Genomic DNA, 22559 nt, shown 5'->3' with positions numbered 1-22559 from the left:
TGTCTGAACCTTTACAGTTTGTGACATCTTCATCATCATTACACAGAACAGATTAGAGGCTGAATGTCTGTCTCTGTTGTGTTGAAGCCCAATCCAGCAGAAGAGACCAGTCTCACCTGTAACTAGCAGTGTGTCCATGAAGAGTGACCAATCTATGGGACATCCAGTGCTTTTCAGGAAGAGAGATGGTTCTACTAAACAAAGGTATGAGAAATGTGTTACACAGGTAGATCATCCATGACAGTTTGTGTGTGTGTACATGTGTGTGTTTTTGTACACTGTAGCCTATGTGTGTGTGTGCACATATCTTCCAGTTACTGTATGTAGGGTAAGGTGTATAATCTTGTGTTTTGTCCACAGACACCAACAGAACAGACCAAAGTCAGAGATTCCTAGTGGTCAGTCTGCCCAGAGTCATCAACAAGACCTGTCCGCTATACTAAAAGTGAGATGTTTTACATTGGTCTCGATTACCTCAGTAAAATAAACTTGATATAAAAGCATAGTTTTACAATATGCTGAAATGACATTGGTATTATTTTGATCTGAATGTATGTATCTTTGTGTTCAGTCACTTGAAGAAAATGTCATCACATTTGTGAAGAATGAGTTGAAGAACATCAACAGGATTCTATGTTCTGAGAGTTCAGATCACCCAGTATTCTTCGGGAGTCAGACAGAGGATAAAGAAGTGGATAAACCGGAGAGGATTGCCCGAGAGGGTGCTCTGGACATCTCACTGTACATCCTGAGGAACATTAACCAGATGGAGCTCGCTGACAAACTGGAGAAAAGTACATTTCTCAAAATGTAGTTTAAGGCTCAATTTATGATATGCGAGCCAAAGAAAGTGTGTTGGTTTTAAAAAAAAATCCCATTAGTTTAGGTTAGGTGCTTATAATCAGATTGTACAATTACCCCCTGGGGTAGCCTAGTGGTTAGAGCGTTGGACTAGTAACCGAAAGTTTGCAAGTTCATATCCCTGAGCTGACAAGGTACAAATCTGTCGTTCTCCCCCTGAACAGGCAGTTAACCCACTGTTCCTAGGCCTTCATTGAAAATAAGAATTTGTTCTTAACTGACTTGCCTAAAGGTAAAAAATAAATATTTAAGTTTTATGCTAAATATATACTACATGTGCAAATATCGTGTGCAAACTTTCAGACTTTAATCTTGAGATCCAGTAAATCAAAACTCTAGTAACCTTTAATCTTGAGATCCTAGATACAGTAAATCAAAACTCTAGTAACATGTATGTTTTAGTTAAGTTTAGCTTTATTTTGCATACAAACAAACAGCAACAAATCAATGAATTGTCAATGTTGGTGAAGCTACTCTGAGAGTATTTTTGATTTATTTTACCTTTAGGCAAGTCAGTTAAGAACAAATACTTATTTTCAATGAAGGCCTAGGAACAGTGGGTTAACTGCCTGTTCAGGGGCGGAACGACAGATTTGTACCTTGTCAGCTCGGGGATTTGAACTTGCTACTTTCCGGTTACTAGTCCAATGCTCTAACCACTAGGCTACCCTGCCGCCCCATATAGATAGTTTACCAATGTGGCATTCTAATCATTTAAAATCCAAACAGTCCCCAAGCTTGCTTCATTCAAGATGACCAATTCATCAATAATTCTCAAAAAGCAGTCAAAGAACAAAAAGCTGATACAAAATGGAAGTGCATTTTAAAAAATAATAAAAAAATCAATTAAATAACAATGTAAAAAAGGGTTACCGGGAGCGATCATCCTCTGATCATCATTCCTCTGCATTGTTTTTTTTTTTAAAACATTTTTTAGATACACCTGCCATGAAGAGCCAACGTAAGCTAAAATCTCATCTGAAAAATAAGTTTGAATGTGTATTGGAGGGAATAGCGAAACAAGGAAACTCCAGACTTCTCAGTAAGATCTATACAGAGCTCTATATCACAGAGGGTAGAAGTGGAGGAGTCAATCATGAAAATGAGATGACACAGATTGAGGCAGCATCCAGGAGACCAGCAACACATGAGACACCAATAAAATGTAATGACATCTTTCAGCCCTTACCTGGACAAGATAAATCTATCAGAACTGTGCTGACGACGGGAGTCGCTGGCATTGGAAAAACAGTCTCTGTGCAGAAGTTCATTCTGGACTGGGCTGAAGGGAAAGCAAAAACCAGGAGCTTCAATTCATATTTCCACTTTCGTTTCGGGAGATGAATTTGATGAAGGAGAGAAACCACAGCATGACGGAACTTCTTCATCGCTTTGTCATGGAAACCAAAGAATCAGGAATATCTAACTATGACAAGTACAACGTTCTGTTTGTCCTTGATGGTCTGGATGAGTGTCGACTTCCTCTAGACTTCAAGAACAACAAGATCTGTTTTGATGTCACAGAGTCTACCTCAGTGGACGTGCTGCTGACAAATCTCATCAAGGGGAATCTGTTTCCCTCCGCTTTCCTCTGGATAACCTCCCGACCTACAGCAGCCAATCAGATCCCTCTGGGGTGTGTTGACCAGGTGACAGAGGTACGAGGGTTCAATGATCCACAGAAGGAGGAGTACTTCAGGAAGAGAATCAGTGATGAGAATTTCGTCAGCAGAATCATCTCACATATCAAGATATCAAGGAGCATCCACATTATGTGCCACATACCTGTCTTCTGTTGGATTTCTGCTACAGTTTTTGAGAACATAATGAAGACAGAAAAAAGAGTGATGCCCAAGACTCTGACTGAGATGTACATGTATTTCCTCATATTTCAGTCCAAACAGACACTGGTGAAGTTTGAAGGGAAAGAGCAGATCGATCAACACTGGGATAAAGAGACCATTATGTCACTGGGGAAACTGGCTTTCCAACAGTTGGAGATAGGTAATCTGATTTTCTATGAGGAAGACCTGAAAAAATGTGGTATTGATGTCAGAGAGGCATCAGTGTATTCAGGACTGTGCACACAGATCTTCAGAGAGGAGAATGGGCTGTACCAGGAGAAGGTATACTGCTTTGTTCATCTGAGCATCCAGGAGTTCATGGCTGCTGTGTATGTGTTCCTCTCAGTCGTCAACAACAACGTGAATCTAATGGCCAATCCGCAATCAACCTCTGCCAAGCTGCGGACCCTGTCTATTGACAACCGTCTAATCGACCTGGCAAGGAGTGCAGTGGACAAGGCTTTAGAGAGTGAGAGTGGACACCTGGACCTGTTCCTCCGCTTCCTTCTGGGCCTCTCATTGAAGTCCAATCAGACTCTCCTACGAGGCCTACTGACACAGACAAGTAGCAGCTCACAGACCAATGAAATGATTGTCAAGTACATCAAGGCAAAGATCAGGGACAAGCCCACCTCAGAGAGATGCATCAATCTGTTCCACTGTCTGAATGAGTTGAATGACCATTCTTTAGTGGAGGAGATCCAAAGCTACCTGAGATCAGGAAGTCTCTCAGAAGCCAGCCTCTCATCTGCTCATTGGTCAGCTCTGGTCTTTGTGTTGCTGACTTCAGAAGAGAAGCTGGAAGTGTTTGACCTAAAGAAATACTCCAGATCAGAGGAAGGTCTTGTTAGGCTGCTGCCAGTGGTCAAAGCCTCCAGATCAGAGGAAGGTCTTGTTAGGCTGCTGCCAGTGGTCAAAGCCTCCAGATCAGAGGAAGGTCTTGTTAGGCTGCTGCCAGTGGTCAAAGCCTCCAGATCAGAGGAAGGTCTTGTTAGGCTGCTGCCAGTGGTCAAAGCCTCCAGATCAGAGGAAGGTCTTGTTAGGCTGCTGCCAGTGGGTCAAAGCCTCCAGATCAGAGGAAGGTCTTGTTAGGCTGCTGCCAGTGGGTCAAAGCCTCCAGATCAGAGGAAGGTCTTGTTAGGCTGCTGCCAGTGGGTCAAAGCCTCCAGATCAGAGGAAGGTCTTGTTAGGCTGCTGCCAGTGGGTCAAAGCCTCCAGATCAGAGGAAGGTCTTGTTAGGCTGCTGCCAGTGGTCAAAGCCTCCAGAACAGCTCTGTAAGTACATGGATATTAAAAACGTAAACATCTGAAATAATATTTATATTTACACCACAATAAAACACAATTACTGTTTTTTTTAAATCAAATAACATGTCACGCACACACTTGTGAACATTTCCTATTTCTACTTTCCATTTAGGCTGAATGGATGTAACCTCACAGACAGCTGCTGTGCTTCTTTGGCCTCGACTCTCAGCTCAAACTCCTCCCAACTGAGGGTGCTGGACCTGAGTAACAATGACTTGCAGGATTCAGGAGTGAAGCTGCTCTCTGCTGGGCTGGAGAGTCCACACTGTCAACTGGAGACACTGAGGTCAACATGTACTTCGTACAGTGCCACTATACTGTAGGCTGATACACACTAAACACAAACGTTTCTGTGCCCCCCCCAAAAAAAGGGTTATGGCTTGTTGCCATAGTGGATCCCGTTTTGGTTCTTTATAGAACCTTTTATGAATGTTCTATAAAGAACCATGCTAATAAGGTTCTAAATGGAACCTATAAGGAACCCTTTCCTAATCACCCCCCCAAAAAAGGGTTCCCTTTTCTATGGTTCTTTATGAAACCTTTATGGAGAATGGTTCTATAGAGATAGATCCTATTGAAGAACCACACATATATCCATATTATATACATTTAAAAAAGGTTGAATCAGGTTTGTTAGTTCTGTAACAGCAGGGAGTCTCTGAGGAGATCATTGTGAACTACTGAGTTACTCAACCGTTGTCAATTGACAGAAGGACATACAGTATATGACGCTATCCCAAGACACCGTCACAGACCACTGTCATGTGATGGCCTAACACAACATTAGATATACTGGTAAACACTCTCACGAGTGCACAAAAAGAGCTGTGTTTGCAAACCACGCCCCAAAATATTAGAATGGGCCACCACCCCTACATTTGAATCATCACTCAAAGAGGAAAGGGACCCTTTTGTGAACCGCAAAGAACCATTAAAGGTCCCACATTTCCCAAAGAACCATTAAAGGTCCCACATTTCCCAAAGAACCATTAAAGGTCCCACATTTCCCAAAGAACCATTAAAGGTCCCACATTTCCCAAAGAACCATTAAAGGTACGGCATTTCCCAAAGAACCATTAAAGGTCCCACATTTCCCAAAGAACCATTAAAGGTCCCACATTTCCCAAAGAACCATTAAAGGTCCCACATCTCCCAAAGAACCATTAAAGGTCCCACATCTCCCAAAGAACCATTAAAGGTCCCACATTTCCCAAAGAACCATTAAAGGTCCCACATTTCCCAAAGAACCATTAAAGGTACGGCATTTCCCAAAGAACCATTAAAGGTACGGCATTTCCCAAAGAACCATTAAAGGTCTCAAAGGGTTCTCTGAGTCATTATGGTTCCACATAGAACCATCACATTTCCCAAAGAACCATTAAAGGTACGGCATTTCCCAAAGAACCATTAAAGGTCCCACATTTCCCAAAGAACCATTAAAGGTCTCAAAGGGTTCTCTGAGTCATTATGGTTCCACATAGAACCATCACACTTCCCAAAGAACCCTTGGGGAACCCTCTTTTCTTAGTGTGTACCAGCCTAATATATTTGGGCATGAGAACTGAGTATTCACTGCTCCCAGTCTGTATTTTGTAGTCTTCCTTGTCATGTTCGATATATGAAGAGATGTATTAACTCAAATCAATGTACAATAAACCACTCATTCCCTTTTGTAAAAAAAAAATAATAATAATGTTTTCATTGCAGTTGTTTATCTGGCAAAAAGAATGAAAAGATAGCTGCCCACTTAAGATTTTAGCAGTCCGCGTATAAAATAATGTTGGTGTGTAATGTGGAAATGCTTACGTGTAGAAATGATGATCAACTCTCTGCAGGCTGTCAGGCTGCCTGGTCACAGAGGAAGGCTGTGCTTCTCTGGCCTCAGCTCTGAAGTCAAACCCCTCACATCTAAGAGAGCTGGACCTGAGCTACAATCACCCAGAAGACTCAGCACTGAAGCTGTTCTCTGCAGGACTGGAGAAACTCAAGTATTTTGAGTGTTTGCCTCTATCAGTATTGTCTGCCTGCATGCGAGTGTGTTCCTGTATGCATGTGAGTGTGTTCCTGCATGCATGTGAGTGTTCCTGTCTGCATGTGAGTGTGCTCCTGTGTGTCTGCCTGCATGTGAGTGTGTTCCTGTGTGTCTGCCTGCATGTGAGTGTGTTCCTGCCTGCATGTGAGTGTTCCTGTCTGCATGTGAGTGTGTTCCTGCATGCATGTGAGTGTGTTCCTGTGTGTCTGCCTGCATGTGAGTGTGTTCCTGCCTGCATGTGAGTGTGTTCCTGCCTGCATGTGAGTGTGTTCCTGTGTGCCTGCCTGCATGTGAGTGTGTTCCTGCATGCATGTGAGTGTGTTTCTGCATGCATGTGAGTGTGTTCCTGTGTGTCTGTATGCATGTGAGTGTGTTCCTGTGTGTCTGCCTGCATGTGAGTGTGTTCCTGCCTGCATGTGAGTGTGGTCCTGTGTGTCTGCATGCATGTGAGTGTGTTCCTGCATGTCTGTATGCATGTGAGTGTGTTCCTGTGTGTCTGTATGCATGTGAGTGTGTTCCTGTGTGTCTGCCTGCATGTGAGTGTGTTCCTGCCTGCATGTGAGTGTGGTCCTGTGTGTCTGCATGCATGTGAGTGTGTTCCTGTGTGTCTGCCTGCATGTGAGTGTGTTCCTGCATGTCTGTATGCATGTGAGTGTGTTCCTGTGTGTCAAACCGGAGTTAGTAAGCAGCCTATCAGATTGAAGGAGACACTAGTGATCAAACCTGAGTTAGTAAGTAGCCTATCTTTGGTAGAGTGGGCACGGCTCGCCTTGTTCCTCCCAACAGTCAAACAAACAGTGAGATATTGATTTTTTTTTCTCGTAAAAGTAACTCAACGTAATGTAACTAGTAATATGTGTTACCTTCCAGTAATAGTCTGTAATATTGTTAAATGTAACGAGTAACTAATCCCAACACTTCATGTGTGTAAGTCTGATATATATGAATCATTATCTTTTTTTTAATCCTTTTTTTTTTTTACATAATCTTTTACAGTTTGGACAATGGTGGAGAGCGCCGGTTACAACCAGGGCTTAAAAAATGTAAGTGATGAATGCTTAAGTTAAACAATGTATTGAGCTGAAACAGGGCTGTGGAGGCTCTGATGCAAAGTTCTGATTCAAGTTCCATATAGTGACCTGCGTTTCTTCCTAGACTCTAGGGCAGGGCTAGGCAACCCTGTTCCTAGGCTGTGTTTCTTCCTAGACTCTAGGGCAGGGCTTGGCAACCCTGTTCCTAGGCTGCGTTTCTTCCTAGACTCTAGGGCAGGGCTTGGCAACCCTGTTCCTAGGCTGCGTTTCTTCCTAGACTCTAGGGCAGGGCTTGGCAACCCTGTTCCTAGGCTGTGTTTCTTCCTAGACTCTAGGGCAGGGCTTGGCAACCCTGTTCCTAGGCTGCGTTTCTTCCTAGACTCTAGGGCAGGGCTTGGCAACCCTGTTCCTAGGCTGCGTTTCTTCCTAGACTCTAGGGCAGGGCTTGGCAACCCTGTTCCTAGGCTGCGTTTCTTCCTAGACTCTAGGGCAGGGCTTGGCAACCCTGTTCCTAGGCTGCGTTTCTTCCTAGACTCTAGGGCAGGGCTTGGCAACCCTGTTCCTAGGCTGCGTTTCTTCCTAGACTCTAGGGCAGGGCTTGGCAACCCTGTTCCTAGGCTGCGTTTCTTCCTAGACTCTAGGGCAGGGCTTGGCAACCCTGTTCCTAGGCTGCGTTTCTTCCTAGACTCTAGGGCAGGGCTTGGCAACCCTGTTCCTAGGCTGCGTTTCTTCCTAGACTCTAGGGCAGGGCTTGGCAACCCTATTCCTAGGCTGCATTTCAAACTCATTAAAGACACACCCTCATCCACTTGGGGGAATCCCCAAGGCCATATTTGTCATCGGTCCAAATGATTAGCCAAGCAAGAGAAGTTTGCAATGCAAGTCCTTCTGCCTTCCTTTTTAATGGAGTTTACGAGTGCACAATTCTGTTCACTTCAGGGCCTGAAACACTCCATAACTCAATTCGCGGTGATTGTACTTCCGCTAAGAAAAGTTCACCAAAACCTCAACGTCAATATGGAGTCAACATACAAGTGTACGTAAAAACAAATGGAAATAAGTTAGAAATTGTGCCACTAATGCACAAACACGTTTCGTAAAATGAATGATATTTTTCATTGGTTAGCTTTTGGAAATTCTTCAGAAGTTCCAGCTAGGCAGGCTAACGTCAGTTAGCTAATTAATTTGCTCGCTATCATACAGTATGCGTATATTAATAATTATACCGTTAAAATAAGTAGACATGCAATCATAATTGACTGTAGGGCATATAAAGCACCCACAAGCTACCAGCGGCCGAAAAAACAATAATCGCGGGACGAATTCAGGGCAAGGACGGTCTATTTCAAATTCATTCCTTCCTTCCTCGCCCCTTTGTCTGCAAGTGTAAACTCGTCAGACGTCGTGATACGTCATCGAAAGTGTCCGCTTAAATTTGAGGGCTGAGGGGAGAGGGTGTGTCTGTTAAGTGTTTGGAATGCAGCCCTGGAGTGCCGTAAGTTTGCAGGGTTTTGTTCCAACTAGGCACCACACCTGAACAACTGAGCTAATTGATCAGTTTAGTGATTGCCTAAATTCAACACACCTGGTTTTCAAATCAAAAGTCAAATCAAATGTTATTTGTCACATGTGCCGAATACAATAGGTGTAGTAGACCTTACAGTGAAATGCTGAATACAACAGGTGTAGTAGACCTTACAGTGAAATGCTGAATACAACAGGTGTAGTAGACCTTACAGTGAAATGCTGAATACAACAGGTGTAGTAGACATTACAGTGAAATGCTGAATACAACGGGTGTAGTAGACCTTACAGTGAAATGCTGAATACAACGGGTGTAGTAGACCTTACAGTGAAATGCTGAATACAACGGGTGTAGTAGACCTTACAGTGAAATGCTGAATACAACAGGTGTAGTAGACCTCACTGTGAAATGCTGAATACAACAGGTGTAGTAGACCTTACAGTGAAATGCTGAATACAACGGGTGTAGTAGACCTTACTGTGAAATGCTTACTGACGAGCAATTCAAATAAAGAGAATAAAATATTTACTAAATAAACTAAAGTTTTAAAAAGTAAAATCAATCAAAACACATTTACCTAACAATATAGAGGCTATATACAGGGGGTACCGGTACAGAGTCAATGTGGAGGCTATATACAGGGGGTACCGGTACTGAGTCAATGTGGAGGCTATATACAGGGGGTACCGGTACTGAGTCAATGTGGAGGCTATATACAGAGGGTACCGGTACAGAGTCAATGTGGAGGCTATATACAGGGGGTACCGGTACTGAGTCAATGTGGAGGCTATATACAGGGTGTTACGGTACTGAGTCAATGTGGAGGCTATATACAGGGGGTACAGGTACCGTGTCAATGTGGAGGCTATATACAGGGGGTACAGGTACCGTGTCAATGTGGAGGTTATATACAGGGGGTACCGGTACCGTGTCAATGTGCGGGGGTACAGGTTAGCCGAGGTAATTTGTAAAGTGACTATGTATAGATAATAAACAGCGAGTAGCAGCAGTGTAAAAACATAAGGTGGGGTCAATATTAATAGTCCAGGTGGCCATTTTGATTAGTTGTTCAGCAGTATGGCATTATGGCTTGGGGGTAGAAGCTGTTACGGAGCCTTTTGGTGATCCGGTACCGCTTGCCGTAGCAGAGACAACAGTCTATGACTAGGGTGACTGGAGTCTTTGACCATTTTTTTTGGAGCCTTCCTCTGACACCGCCTGGTCCAGGTCGGTTAAATTAAAAACATGAAGTGCCTATGGCACTCCGGGACCAGGGTTACCTGTCCCTGCTCTAGTGACCCAGGGCCGGCGCCAGAATAAATCAGTTGGACGGGCCTCTGGTTTCCATTGGTCGGGCACGTTATTTTCACTGTGCCTCCTGTGTGTGCACAATTTCTTTTTAATAGTAAAAGATCATAGACAACTGGTGAGTTTCAAGGTTGGGGATTCTAAGTGACCTTTAATCTTTAATTCTCAATTTCAGCCAAAGAAGTTTTAAATACAGAGTTTGGTCTACAGTTAGACATCAACAAATAAAAATAAATACAAAAAGTAACACAATAACATCACAATAACAAGGATATATATACAGGAGTGTACCGGTACCGAGTCAGTGTGTGGGGGTCCGGTTAGTTGAGGTAATTTGTACATGTAGGTAGGGGTGTAGTGACTATGCATAGATAAACAATAACCAATGTTGTTTATGGCGTGATATGAAGCTGGAGACCAGTGAATAATGTTAGTTGACTAGATGGGACAAATGTAACTTGTAATGTGTTTTTTTGTTGGTTTCGCCATCAGATGCCTGTGAACTCACACTGGATCCAAACACAGCAGGCAGACAGCTGATTCTGTCTGAGGACAACAGAAAAGTGACATCGATGGAGAGTTTTAAGGACCGGCCACAGGTGCTGTGTAGAGAGGGTCTGACTGGGCGTTGCTACTGGGAGGTAGAGTGGAGTGGGGAAAAAACTCGTTTGGCAGTGACCTATAAAAGAAAAAGTAGTTTTGACTCCAATCTACTTGGAAGCAATGACATATCTTGGGGTCTGGGATGCTACAGTGATGGTTACACTGCCTGGCACAATGGTAATCACACGACCATACTGGCACCTTACTCCAGTAGAGTTGGAGTGTATCTGGACTGGCAGGCTGGTTCTCTTACCTTCTATAGCATCTCCTCTGACACACTGACCCACCTGCACACATTCCACACCTCGTTCAATGAGCCCCTCTATGCAGGGTTTTTGGTTGAGGAGACGGTGTCCCTGTGCAGGGTGATTTTTAGCTCGAGCTGCTAGACCTGTTAGACCTGCTAGACCTTATTGTTTCTTAGCAACTGGACCTTCCAGGTAAATGTGGCTATTCAAATCCATCTTTCTTCTTCTTCTTTGGTACAAAATACAGTTTCCCCACCAATAGAAGAAAATGTTACGTAGCATATTATGTATTCAAGTAGACCTACAGATATTATACAATTAAAAATAATTCAACATGAAGAAGGAAGTTAAGCGATGTTGCCATAGACCTGATATATTGACCTTTACACGGAACCCAAACCGGCTGCGCGCGTGCGCCATCGTGCATAAATGGATTTTGCCCCCCCCCTCACACCAAATGCGATCACGACACGCAGGTTAAAATATCAAAACAAACTCTGAACCAATGACATTAATTTGGGGACAGGTCGAAAAGCATTAAACATGTATGGCAATTTAGCTAGTTAGCTTGCACTTGCTAGCTAACGTTAATTTGTCCTATTTAGCTAGCTTGCACTTGCTAGCTAACGTTAATTTGTTCTATTTAGCTAGCGTGCTGTTGCTAGCTAATTTGTCCTGGGATATAAACATTGAGTTGTTATTTTACCTGAAATGCACAAGGACCTCTAATCCGACAATTAATCCACACATAAAACGGACAATCGAATCGTTTCTAGTCATCTCTCCTCCTTCCAGGCTTTTTCATCTTTGAACTTATATGGTGATCGCATCTAAACTTTCATTGTATTACCACGACAACCGGCAACAAAGTTCGCCTTTCAATCACCCACGTGGGTATAACCAATGAGGAGATGGGACAAGGGTACCTGCTTCTATAAACCAATGAGGAGATGGGAGAGGCAGGACTTTCCGGGCGATCTGCGTCAGAAATAGTAATGACTTCTATTTTAGCCCTTGGTATCGCAGACGTCATTGGCGCGCGCGAGCAGTGTGGTTGCAATAGTTGAATAACATGGATTTCTACATTTATTTTGCTACGTGTCCGGTCTGGTCAGCATGCAAGGTTAGATAATAGTAGCCTATGGACCTAATAGATAGGCCTAATAATATTGAAACAGCTCAGACAAGAGTCTAATGGCTTAATACTAGGTAGGTCTATCGATTGAACATACATGAAAGTGATGTCAATATATATCCTAATAATCTAGCTATTATATAATTCAGTTATTTTTGCTTCGCTTTTTTTTAACATTGCAAACTTTTTAAGCTATTTATATTCAACTATGAAGTTTTTGGTGGTCACAGAGAAACAGATAAACATCTTCATAAACGGTGATTTAACGATGAATTTAGCTGTTCTACGAGTTGTCTGAGGCAGGCGTTAGATTACGAGCAATTTCAAGTGCAATGTTAATAAAGACGGTTTTGTGAAACGTTCGGTAATGTAAATATGGTTTTACGAACGTTCTAACGATGAATTTAGCCTTAAGATGTATTTGGGAAACCGGGCCCTAATCGAAAAAACCATGTATGTTTCTACGGTATATTACTATACACTTTATGTTCCTAGTCAGTTTGAATGCCTATCCCTAAACCCAATTTACGGGTGTAGGGGTATACCGCCACCCTCTGCTCACTCCAGGGAATTTCAGGGTATTGGTAAATTACCTGGGCCTCGTTTCCCACTTGCGATGTAGCCTAACTTAAAACAATACGATGATCGTACGCTACCAGCTTTCACTAAGTGTATCGTTAGACAACCTGGTCTCAGAGCTTTTCGTATTATTCTGTAGATCAATTCAATACACTACACTTAGTATGATTTTTTATTTAACCTTTATTTAACTAGGCAAGTCAGTTAAGAGCAAATTCTTACTTAAAATGATAGCCTACCCCAGCCAAACCCTATAACCTGGATGACGCTGGGCCCTATGGGACTCCCAATCACAGCCTGTTGTGATACAGCCTAGAATCAAACCAGGGTCTGTAGTGACACCTCTAGCACTGAGATGCAGTACCTTAGACTGCTGCGCCTCGGGAGCCCAAAATGATGTGTTTTGTATGGTATGTATTAGTCCTAATTTGTCGATTTCCATCACCCATGTTGTATGATATGTGATGAATTTGTAAAACGTATGATATGTTACGAATTTGTAAAATGTATGATATGTTACACATTTAAAAAATTATGATATGTTGTAAATTTGAAAAACGTTTTATTTATTTTTTAAATATTTTTTTTTACATTTCCTGTGTTACGTCTAGTCTATGAGACCAGGCTGCGTTAGACTGTAGATATTGATAGGATCGAAAGAAAATCAGCGCTGCTCAAAAATCTGCTTTCTCCATTAAAATCTTACCTTTAACATTACAATTATACAACAATATTGACGACAGATAAGTTCCTAGTGAGATATTACCTATGGCTGCAAATATTGAAGGTGCTTGTTATGCTTAGCCAATAATAGAGCTAATACATCACAGATTGGGCACATGTTGTCACACATCATGAAACATATTGAGGCAAAAATTACAGACAGTAAGTAGCCTAGTGGAAAAATATAACTCGATATGATTTCAAGGCTCAATTATCCTATTTATCTTTTAATGAGGTCATCTCGGTTTTCATTTGAAGCATTGTGTCTTTCACTTGTTTTCAGTGGCAACCCGTCATTCACCTGTTTAGCTTAAAAAATAAAAACGTTTTGTTGTTGTTGCCTGTTTTGCATGTTATTTTGCCATTAATACGTGTCACATATCAGTTTGCAAACAATGTAAAATAAATAAATAATTGAGTTAATGAAGATGCATACAAACATGGTCTCTTTTTTGCTTTCTTGAGTAAGGTAGCTCCAAAATGCAGGTGTTTCAGCCTAGTTCAGTGCTTTCTGTGGTGATGGGGCAGACAGCGGAAAATATGGAGTTTAGGGGATTGGTAATGTTCTCTAGTTGCGCTGTGATTGGCTCAGTGTTCTGTTACACATGGGGACACTACGTCACTGCAAAATCTACGGGTAGAGCTCGAAAATTCAAGCCCCTTGGGTGCTGCCATAGAGTTACATTAGAATTGCCCATCCAAGAAGGCTCAAGGTCATTGGACAGATCGTCGTCAAATCACGTTATATCTACTTTAGCTTTGATTGGACATGTCAACATCATACTTACAAAATCTTAGCTAGCAAGCTAGCAGTCATCATCATGAATCAAGTCGACAATCTACTGGCAAATCCTTTTTAATCCTTGTCATATGAAGAGAAATTATAGATAAAATGTATCGGTGCTCATCGGCCATAAACATTATACGACAAGTTGGAAATCGACTATTCAACACTGAGTGGTTTGGAAGGAATCAGTGGGGTGGGTTTGTGGTCCAAGTCTGGGTTTAACGATCTCTTTTCCAAAGCTTAAAAGGATAAACATTCAACATTTGCCATGCTGTCAATCCAGATTGACTTCTGGAACGTTTGGAAACTCGGAACTGGGAAATCTCATACTTCAGTGAGTTCAAGACAACTGGGAACTCTGGGGAAAAAAACGACTGGGAAAATACGTTTCGAACGGTCATCCAACTCGGAATTCCAAGTCAGGAACTCTGGCCTCCTTCTAGAACTCCGACCTTAAGATCACTGATGTCATGATTCCAAGTCAGGAACTCTGGCCTCCTTCTAGAACTCCGACCTGAAGATCACTGATGTCATGATTCCAAGTCAGGAACTCTGGCCTCCTTCTAGAACTCCGACCTCAAGATCACTGATGTCATGATTCCAAGTCAGGAACTCTGGCCTCCTTCTAGAACTCCGACCTGAAGATCACTGATGTCATGATTCCAAGTCAGGAACTCTGGCCTCCTTCTAGAACTCCGACCTGAAGATCACTGATGTCATGATTCCAAGTGGGGAACTCTGGCCTCCTTCTAGAACTCCGACCTGAAGATCACTGATGTCATGATTCCAAGTCAGGAACTCTGGCCTCCTTCTAGAACTCCGACCTGAAGATCACTGACGTCATCATGATTTGACCTTCTTTTCCCCCCCCAGAGTTCCCAGTTGTCTTACGGTTTGCCTCTTATCCTCTCGTCGTCCCCTTACGCCATAGTTTGTACATCTCAACTGTCAGTAGAAACCACATTTGTTTAAGCAAGTCAGCCGTATCAGCTATGTTTTTTTTTTATCAGCTGAGGCATTAAATTAGGCTGCCAGACAAGACTCCGCTGAAAGCCAGGTGTAGCAGTGGTAAGGTGTTGGGACTGCTGTTGAAGGTCCTAACAGTTTGTGGGCACCGTTTGTCACTGTTATAGTATAAGTCATGTATTGTTTTGTGTTGTGTTGTGTAGTGGCTTTGCTGGCATGCATCTAAAAAAATATGTGGGTAGTTTTCCCCACCACGATTTACACAGTGGTGTAAAGTCCTTAAGCAAAAATACTTTAAAGTACTACTTAAGTTGTTTTGGGGTTATCTGTACTCTGCTTTACTATTCATATTTTTGCCAACTTTTACTTTGACTTCACTACATTGCTAAAGAAAATAAGGTACTTTTTAGTCCATGCATTTTCACTGACACCCAAAAGTACTCGTTACATTTTGACAGGAAAATTGTCAAATTTACACACTTATCAAGAGAACATCCCTGGTCATCCCTACTGCCTCTGATCTGGCAGACTCACTAAACAGAGAACATCCCTGGTCATCCCTACTGCCTCTGATCTGGCAGACTCACTAAACAGAGAACATCCCTGGTCATCCCTACTGCCTCTGATCTGGCAGACTCACTAAACAGAGAACATCCCTGGTCATCCCTACTGCCTCTGATCTGGCAGACTCACTAAACAGAGAACATCCCTGGTCATCCCTACTGCCTCTGATCTGGCAGACTCACTAAACAGAGAACATCCCTGGTCGTCCCTACTGCCTTTGATCTGGAGGACTCACTAAACAGAGAACATCCCTGGTCATCCCTACTGCCTCTGATCTGGCAGACTCACTAAACAGAGAACATCCCTGGTCGTCCCTACTGCCTCTGATCTGGCAGACTCACTAAACAGAGAACATCCCTGGTCATCCCTACTGCCTCTGATCTGGCAGACCTACTAAACAGAGAACATCCCTGGTCATCCCTACTGCTCTGATCTGGCAGACTCACTAAACAGAGAACATCCCTGGTCATCCCTACTGCCTCTGATCTGGCAGACTCACTAAACAGAGAACATCCCTGGTCATCCCTACTGCCTCTGATCTGGCAGACCTACTAAACAGAGAACATCCCTGGTCCCTACTGCCTCTGATCTGGCAGACTCACTAAACAGAGAACATCCCTGGTCATCCCTACTGCCTCTGATCTGGCAGACTCACTAAACAGAGGACATCCCTGGTCATCCCTACTGCTCTGATCTGGCAGACTCACTAAACAGAGAACATCCCTGGTCATCCCTACTGCCTCTGATCTGGCAGACTCACTAAACAGAGAACATCCCTGGTCATCCCTACTGCCTCTGATCTGGCAGACCTACTAAACAGAGAACATCCCTGGTCCCTACTGCCTCTGATCTGGCAGACTCACTAAACAGAGAACATCCCTGGTCATCCCTACTGCCTCTGATCTGGCAGACCTACTAAACAGAGAACATCCCTGGTCCCTACTGCCTCTGATCTGGCAGACTCACTAAACAGAGGACATCCCTGGTCATCCCTACTGCTCTGATCTGGCAGACTCACTAAACAGAGAACATCCCTGGTCATCCCTACTGCCTCTGATCTGGCAGACTCACTAAACAGAGAACATCCCTGGTCATCCCTACTGCCTCTGATCTGGAGGACTCACTAAACAGAGAACATCCCTGGTCATCCCTACTGCCTCTGATCTGGCAGACTCACTAAACAGAGAACATCCCTGGTCATCCCTACTGCCTCTGATCTGGAGGACTCACTAAACAGAGAACATCCCTACTGCCTCTGATCTGGCAGACTCACTAAACAGAGATGCTTCGTTTGTAAATTATGTCTGAATGTTGGAGTGTGCCCCTGGCTGTCCGTCAATGTTATTAAAAGCATTGTGCCATCCATCTGGTTTGCTTAACATAAGGAATTTTAAATGGTTTTTACTTTTGATACTTAAGTACATTTGAGGAATTCCATTTACTTTCAATACTTAAGTATATTAAAAACCAAATACTTTTAGACTTTTACTCAAGTAGTATTTTACTGGGTGACATTCACTTTTACTTGAGTCGTTTTCTATTAAGGTATCTTTACTTTTACTCAAGTACGACAATTGAGTACTTTTTCCACCACTGGATTTACATGCTAAAATCGCCACTACTTGTTTGTAACAATTGCAAATGTTTTATCAACTTTGTATGTGTAGTCAATTTAAAATTCTGAAGTTATAGATCGTCACAGTCAGACAGAACAGGCCAGGCATAAACATCTTGATTCTATGTTTAGCGGAGATCTTCTATGGAAAAAAGTGTTGTGGAAGGGCAACAAACAAAAAAGTATCTAAAATGCACTTTGGCTGCTCTATGAGGTAGTCTGGATCACTTGTAGATGTGGAAAGGTTTTAATGAGACAAAAAAAATGCTCTGGGAAACAGCTTGGCTACTAAAGATTCACCATAAGATGGTTCTTTATTTACTTTTTTTTGCCTTTCCACGACACCTTTTCCACAGAAGATCTCCGCTAAACATAGAACAGGCCAGGCATTAACATCTCGACTCTATCTTAACTACTAAGCTCTGAGAAAGGAGCCCTGTTCACATGTATTTTTGTATTTCTCATTCTTCCGCCTCTGTTATAATTGTGCCACTAATTTCTTATAATGTACAGTGGGGCAAAAAAAGTATTTAGTCAGCCATGTTCTCCCACTTAAAAAGATGAGAGGCCTGTAATTTTCATCATAGGTACACTTCAACTATGACAGACAAAATGAGAAAAAAAATCCAGAAAATCACATTGTAGGATTTTTTATGAATTTATTTGCAAATTATGGTGGAAAATAAGTATTTAGGACATCTACTTTGTGCATGACACAAGTCATTTTTACCAACATTTGTTTACAGACAGATTATTTCACTGTATCACAATTCCAGTGGGTCAGAAGTTTACATACACTATGTTGACTGAGCTTTTAAACAGCTTGGAAAATTCCAGAAAAGGATGTCTTGGCTTTAGAAGCTTCTGATAGGCTAATTGACATAATTTGAGTCAATTGGAGGTGTACCTGTGGATGTATTTCAAGGCCTACCTTCACACTCAGTGCCTCTTTGCTTGACATCATGGGAAAATCTAAAGAAATCAGCCAAGACCTCAGAAAACAATTTGTAGACCTCCACAAGTCTGGTTCATCCTTGGGAGAAATTTCCAAACGCCTGAAGGTACCACGTTCATCTGTACAAACAATAGTACGCAAGTATAAACACCATGGGACCACGCAGCCGTCATACCGCTCAGGAAGGAGACATGTTCTGTCTCCTAGAGACAGAATAGAACTGTTTGGCCATAATGACCATCGTTATGTTTGGAGGAAAAAGGGGGAGGCTTGCAAGCCAAAGAACACCATCCCAACCGTGAAGCACGGGGGTGGCAGCATCATGTTGTGGGTGTGCTTTTCTGCAGGAGGCACTGGTGCACTTCACAAAATAGATGGCATCATGAGGAAGAAAAATGATGTGGATATATTGAAGCAACATCTCAAGACAAATGGATCTTCCAAATGGACAATGACCCCAATCATACTTCCAAAGTTGTGGCAAAATGGCTTAAGGACAACAAAGTCAAGGTATTGGAGTGGCCATCACAAAGCCCTGACCTCAATCCTATAGAAAATTTGTGGGCAGAACTGAAAATGCGTGTGGGAGCAAGGAGGCCTACAAATCTGTGTAAAGCATGTGTCGTTGGATGTAGACCAAAGTGCAGCGTGGTGAGCGTACATTTTATTTTAAAATGTCGCCAACAAACAACCGTGACGCTTACAGGGCTAAGTGCTACAAACAAAGTTCACTACCCACACACAAAGGAGGGGAAAAGGGCTACCTAAATATGATTCCCAATCAGAGACAACGATAGACAGCTGTCCCTGATTGAGACCCATACCCGGCCAAAACATAGAAATAAAGAAACATAGAAAACAAAACATAGAATGCCCACCCCACATCACACCCTGACCAAACCAAAATAGAGAAATAAAACGCCTCTCTAAGGTCAGGGCGTGACAACCTGACTCAGTTACACCAGCTCTGTCAGGAGGAATGGGCCAAAATTCACCCAACTTATTGTGGGAAGCTTGTGGAAGGCTACCTGAAACATTTGACCCAAGATAAACAATTTAAAGGCAATAATACCAAATACTAATTGAGTGTATGTAAACTTCTGACTCACTGGGAATGTGATGAATGAAATAAAAGCTGAAATAAATGATTCTCTCTACTATTATTCTGACATTTCACATTCTTAAAATAAAATGGTGATCCTAACTGACCTAAAACAGGGAATTTTTACTAGGATTTAATGTCAGGAATTGTGAAAAACTGAGTTTAAATGTATTTGGCTAAGGTGTATGTAAACTTCCGACTTCAACTGTATATAATAAGCTTGCAAAGTCAGGATCAAGAGTTCAATTACCACTGGAGCCACCCATATGAATTACCACTGGAGCCACCCATATGAATTACCACTGGAGCCACCCATATGAATTACCACTGGAGCCACCCATATGAATTACCACTGGAGCCACCCATATGAATTACCACTGGAGCCACCCATATGCATTACCACTGGAGCCACCCATATGAATTACCACTGGAGCCACCCATATGAATTACCACTGGAGCCACCCATATGAATTACCACTGGAGCCACCCATATGAATTACCACTGGAGCCACCCATATGAATTACCACTGGAGCCACCCATATGAATTACCACTGGAGCCACATATATGAAAATGTAAGCGTGCCGTACGTAGTAAATATGCAATATGTCATGTTTTTGGCGACCCCACCAAATTCACTTAGAAATGTGAGTTATAGATCTGTCATTCTCATTGAAAGCAAGTCTAAGAAGCGGTAGATATGTTCTATGTGCTCTATTTCTATGCTTCCTGTGTTTAGTTTTTGTTCTTTTACTTTCGGTTTTGTACACCAGCTTCAAACCGCTGAAAATACAACATTTTTGGTTATGGAAAATATTTTTCACTACATATTAGATGGTCCAATGAGTCTCTACACTATGACTGTTTGTTTTGTCACACAAACTGAAATTAGGCGAAATATTAGAATTTAAGCAAACCAGGAAATGGCAGAGTGATTTCTGCTGCATATTGCACCTTTTAAAGCATTTGCTAAATGGCATACAGTATATGATTCTATATTATTGCTATAGAAACAAGCATACAGTATATGATTCTATATTATTGCTATAGAAACAAGCATACAGTATATGATTCTATAGTATTGCTATAGAAACAAGCATACAGTATATGATTCTATAGTATTGCTATAGAAACAAGCATACAGTATATGATTCTATAGTATTGCTATAGAAACATGTCAACATATTACACAGTGATCATTCAAAGCGAACACATTATGCCTATGATGTTCATCACTATGAGCTTTATGAGCCTTCTGCACAAAATCAGTCAAAGATAATCCAATCACGTTTCTGTCTTCCACCGTACAAATATCAACATAAAAATGTCAGAGGATATTACTGTGATCCAATATAAAATGTAGATTTAAAAGCAGCTTTGACCTCAGTCGTACCTTAGCAACCGAACGTCTGATTCTGCTGTGCTGTTTACCACTAGGTTTATAGGATTCTACAACAAATGTCAAACAAGTCTTTAGCAAGAGCCCAATAGAGTTTCACTACAGTACATTTTCTGCATACACAAACATTAGGTAAAATAAACCAAAAAGTAGGAAATGTGTAAGTCAATGAATTAGCAAGCAGACACATCTATTCCAACTGTGACAGTGACAATAATGAGGTGACTAAGTATAGAATATAATATTATAGAATAGAATACAAGAGAATAGTATAGAATATAATATTATAGAATGGAAGAGAATAGAATACAAGAGAATAGTATAGAATAGAATATTATAGAATGGAATAGAATACAAAAGAATAGTATAGAATATAATATTATAGAATGGAATAGTATAGAGAATATTATTGAATAGTATAGAATATAATACAATAGAATACCACACACACGTCAACATGAGAGTAGAGACTGGCACACTGAGCTGTCAGTCTGGTCCTAGACTAAGGAATAATTACATATCCCAAAATATTATATATATACAGTGCCTTGTGAAAGTATTCGGCCCCCTTGAACTTTGCGACCTTTTGCCACATTTCAGGCGTCAAACATAAAGATATAAAACTGTATTTTTTTGTGAAGAATCAACAACAAGTGGGACACAATCATGAAGTGGAACGACATTTATTGAATATTTCAAACTTTTTTAACAAATCAAAAACTGAAAAATTGGGCGTGCAAAATTATTCAGCCCCTTTACTTTCAGTGCAGCAAACTCTCTCCAGAGGTTCAGTGAGGATCTCTGAATGATCCAATGTTGACCTAAATGACTAATGATGATAAATACAATCCACCTGTGTGTAATCAAGTCTCTGTATAAATGCACCTGCACTGTGATAGTCTCAGAGGTCCGTTAAAAGCGCAGAGAGCATCATGAAGAACAAGGAACACACCAGGCAGGTCCGAGATACTGTTGTGAAGAAGTTTAAAGCCGGATTTGGATACAAAAATATTTCCCAAGCTTTAAACATCCCAAGGAGCACTGTGCAAGCGATAATATTGAAATGGAAGGAGTATCAGACCACTGCAAATCTACCAAGACCTGGCCGTCCCTCTAAACTTTCAGCTCATACAAGGAGAAGACTGATCAGAGATGCAGCCAAGAGGCCCATGATCACTGGATGAACTCCAGAGATCTACAGCTGAGGTGGGAGACTCTGTCCATAGGACAACAATCAGTCTTATATTGCACAAATCTGGCCTTTATGGAAGAGTGGCAAGAAGAAAGCCATTTCTTAAAGATATCCATAAAAAGTGTTGTTTAAAGTTTGCCACAAGCCACCTGGGAGACACACCAAACATGTGGAAGAAGGTGCTCTGGTCAGATGAAACCAAAATGGAACTTTTTGGCAACAATGCAAAACGTTATGTTTGGCGTAAAAGCAGCACAGCTCATCACCCTGAACACACCATCCCCACTGTCAAACATGGTGGTGGCATCATCATGGTTTGGGCCTGCTTTTCTTCAGCAGGGACAGGGAAGATGGTTCAAATTGATGGGAAGATGGATGGAGCCAAATACAGGACCATTCTGGAAGAAAACCTGATGGAGTCTGCAAAAGACCTGAGACTGGGACGGAGATTTGCTCTCCATCCAACCTCACTGAGCTCGAGCTATTTTGCAAGGAGGAATGGGAAAAAAATTCAGTCTCTCGATGTGCAAAACCGATAGAGATATACCCCAAGCGACTTACAGCTGTAATTGCAGCAAAAGGTGGCGCTACAAAGTATAACTTAAGGTGGCTGAATAATTTTGCACGCCCAATTTTTCAGTTTTTGATTTGTTAAAAAAGTTTGAAATATCCAATAAATGTCGTTCCACTTCATGATTGTGTCCCACTTGTTGTTGATTCTTCACAAAAAAATACAGTTTTATATCTTTATGTTTGAAGCCTGAAATGTGGCAAAAGGTCGCA

The 22559-nt window shown here is 41.9% G+C and overlaps 1 protein-coding gene across 1 annotated transcript in view; it reads left to right on the top strand.

The window, feature by feature from the left end:
- The window catches only part of LOC115117404 (NLR family CARD domain-containing protein 3-like), a 29468-nt gene extending 15844 nt beyond the window's left edge, over positions 1 to 13624 (top strand). The window contains 9 exon segments of the mRNA XM_029645880.2: positions 88 to 204; positions 361 to 445; positions 572 to 794; positions 1799 to 2157; positions 2160 to 3748; positions 4126 to 4299; positions 5849 to 6001; positions 7042 to 7088; positions 10402 to 13624. Of these exon segments, the coding sequence (XP_029501740.2) occupies positions 88 to 204; positions 361 to 445; positions 572 to 794; positions 1799 to 2157; positions 2160 to 3748; positions 4126 to 4299; positions 5849 to 6001; positions 7042 to 7088; positions 10402 to 10901 (3247 nt within the window). The 3' untranslated portion in view covers positions 10902 to 13624.
- Positions 13625 to 22559: the final 8935 nt, after the last annotated feature.

The sequence above is a fragment of the Oncorhynchus nerka genome, linkage group LG15 (assembly GCF_034236695.1).
Source record: "Oncorhynchus nerka isolate Pitt River linkage group LG15, Oner_Uvic_2.0, whole genome shotgun sequence".
Classification (NCBI taxonomy): Eukaryota; Metazoa; Chordata; class Actinopteri; order Salmoniformes; family Salmonidae; genus Oncorhynchus; species Oncorhynchus nerka.
This window is presented reverse-complemented; position numbering and strand designations above follow the sequence as displayed.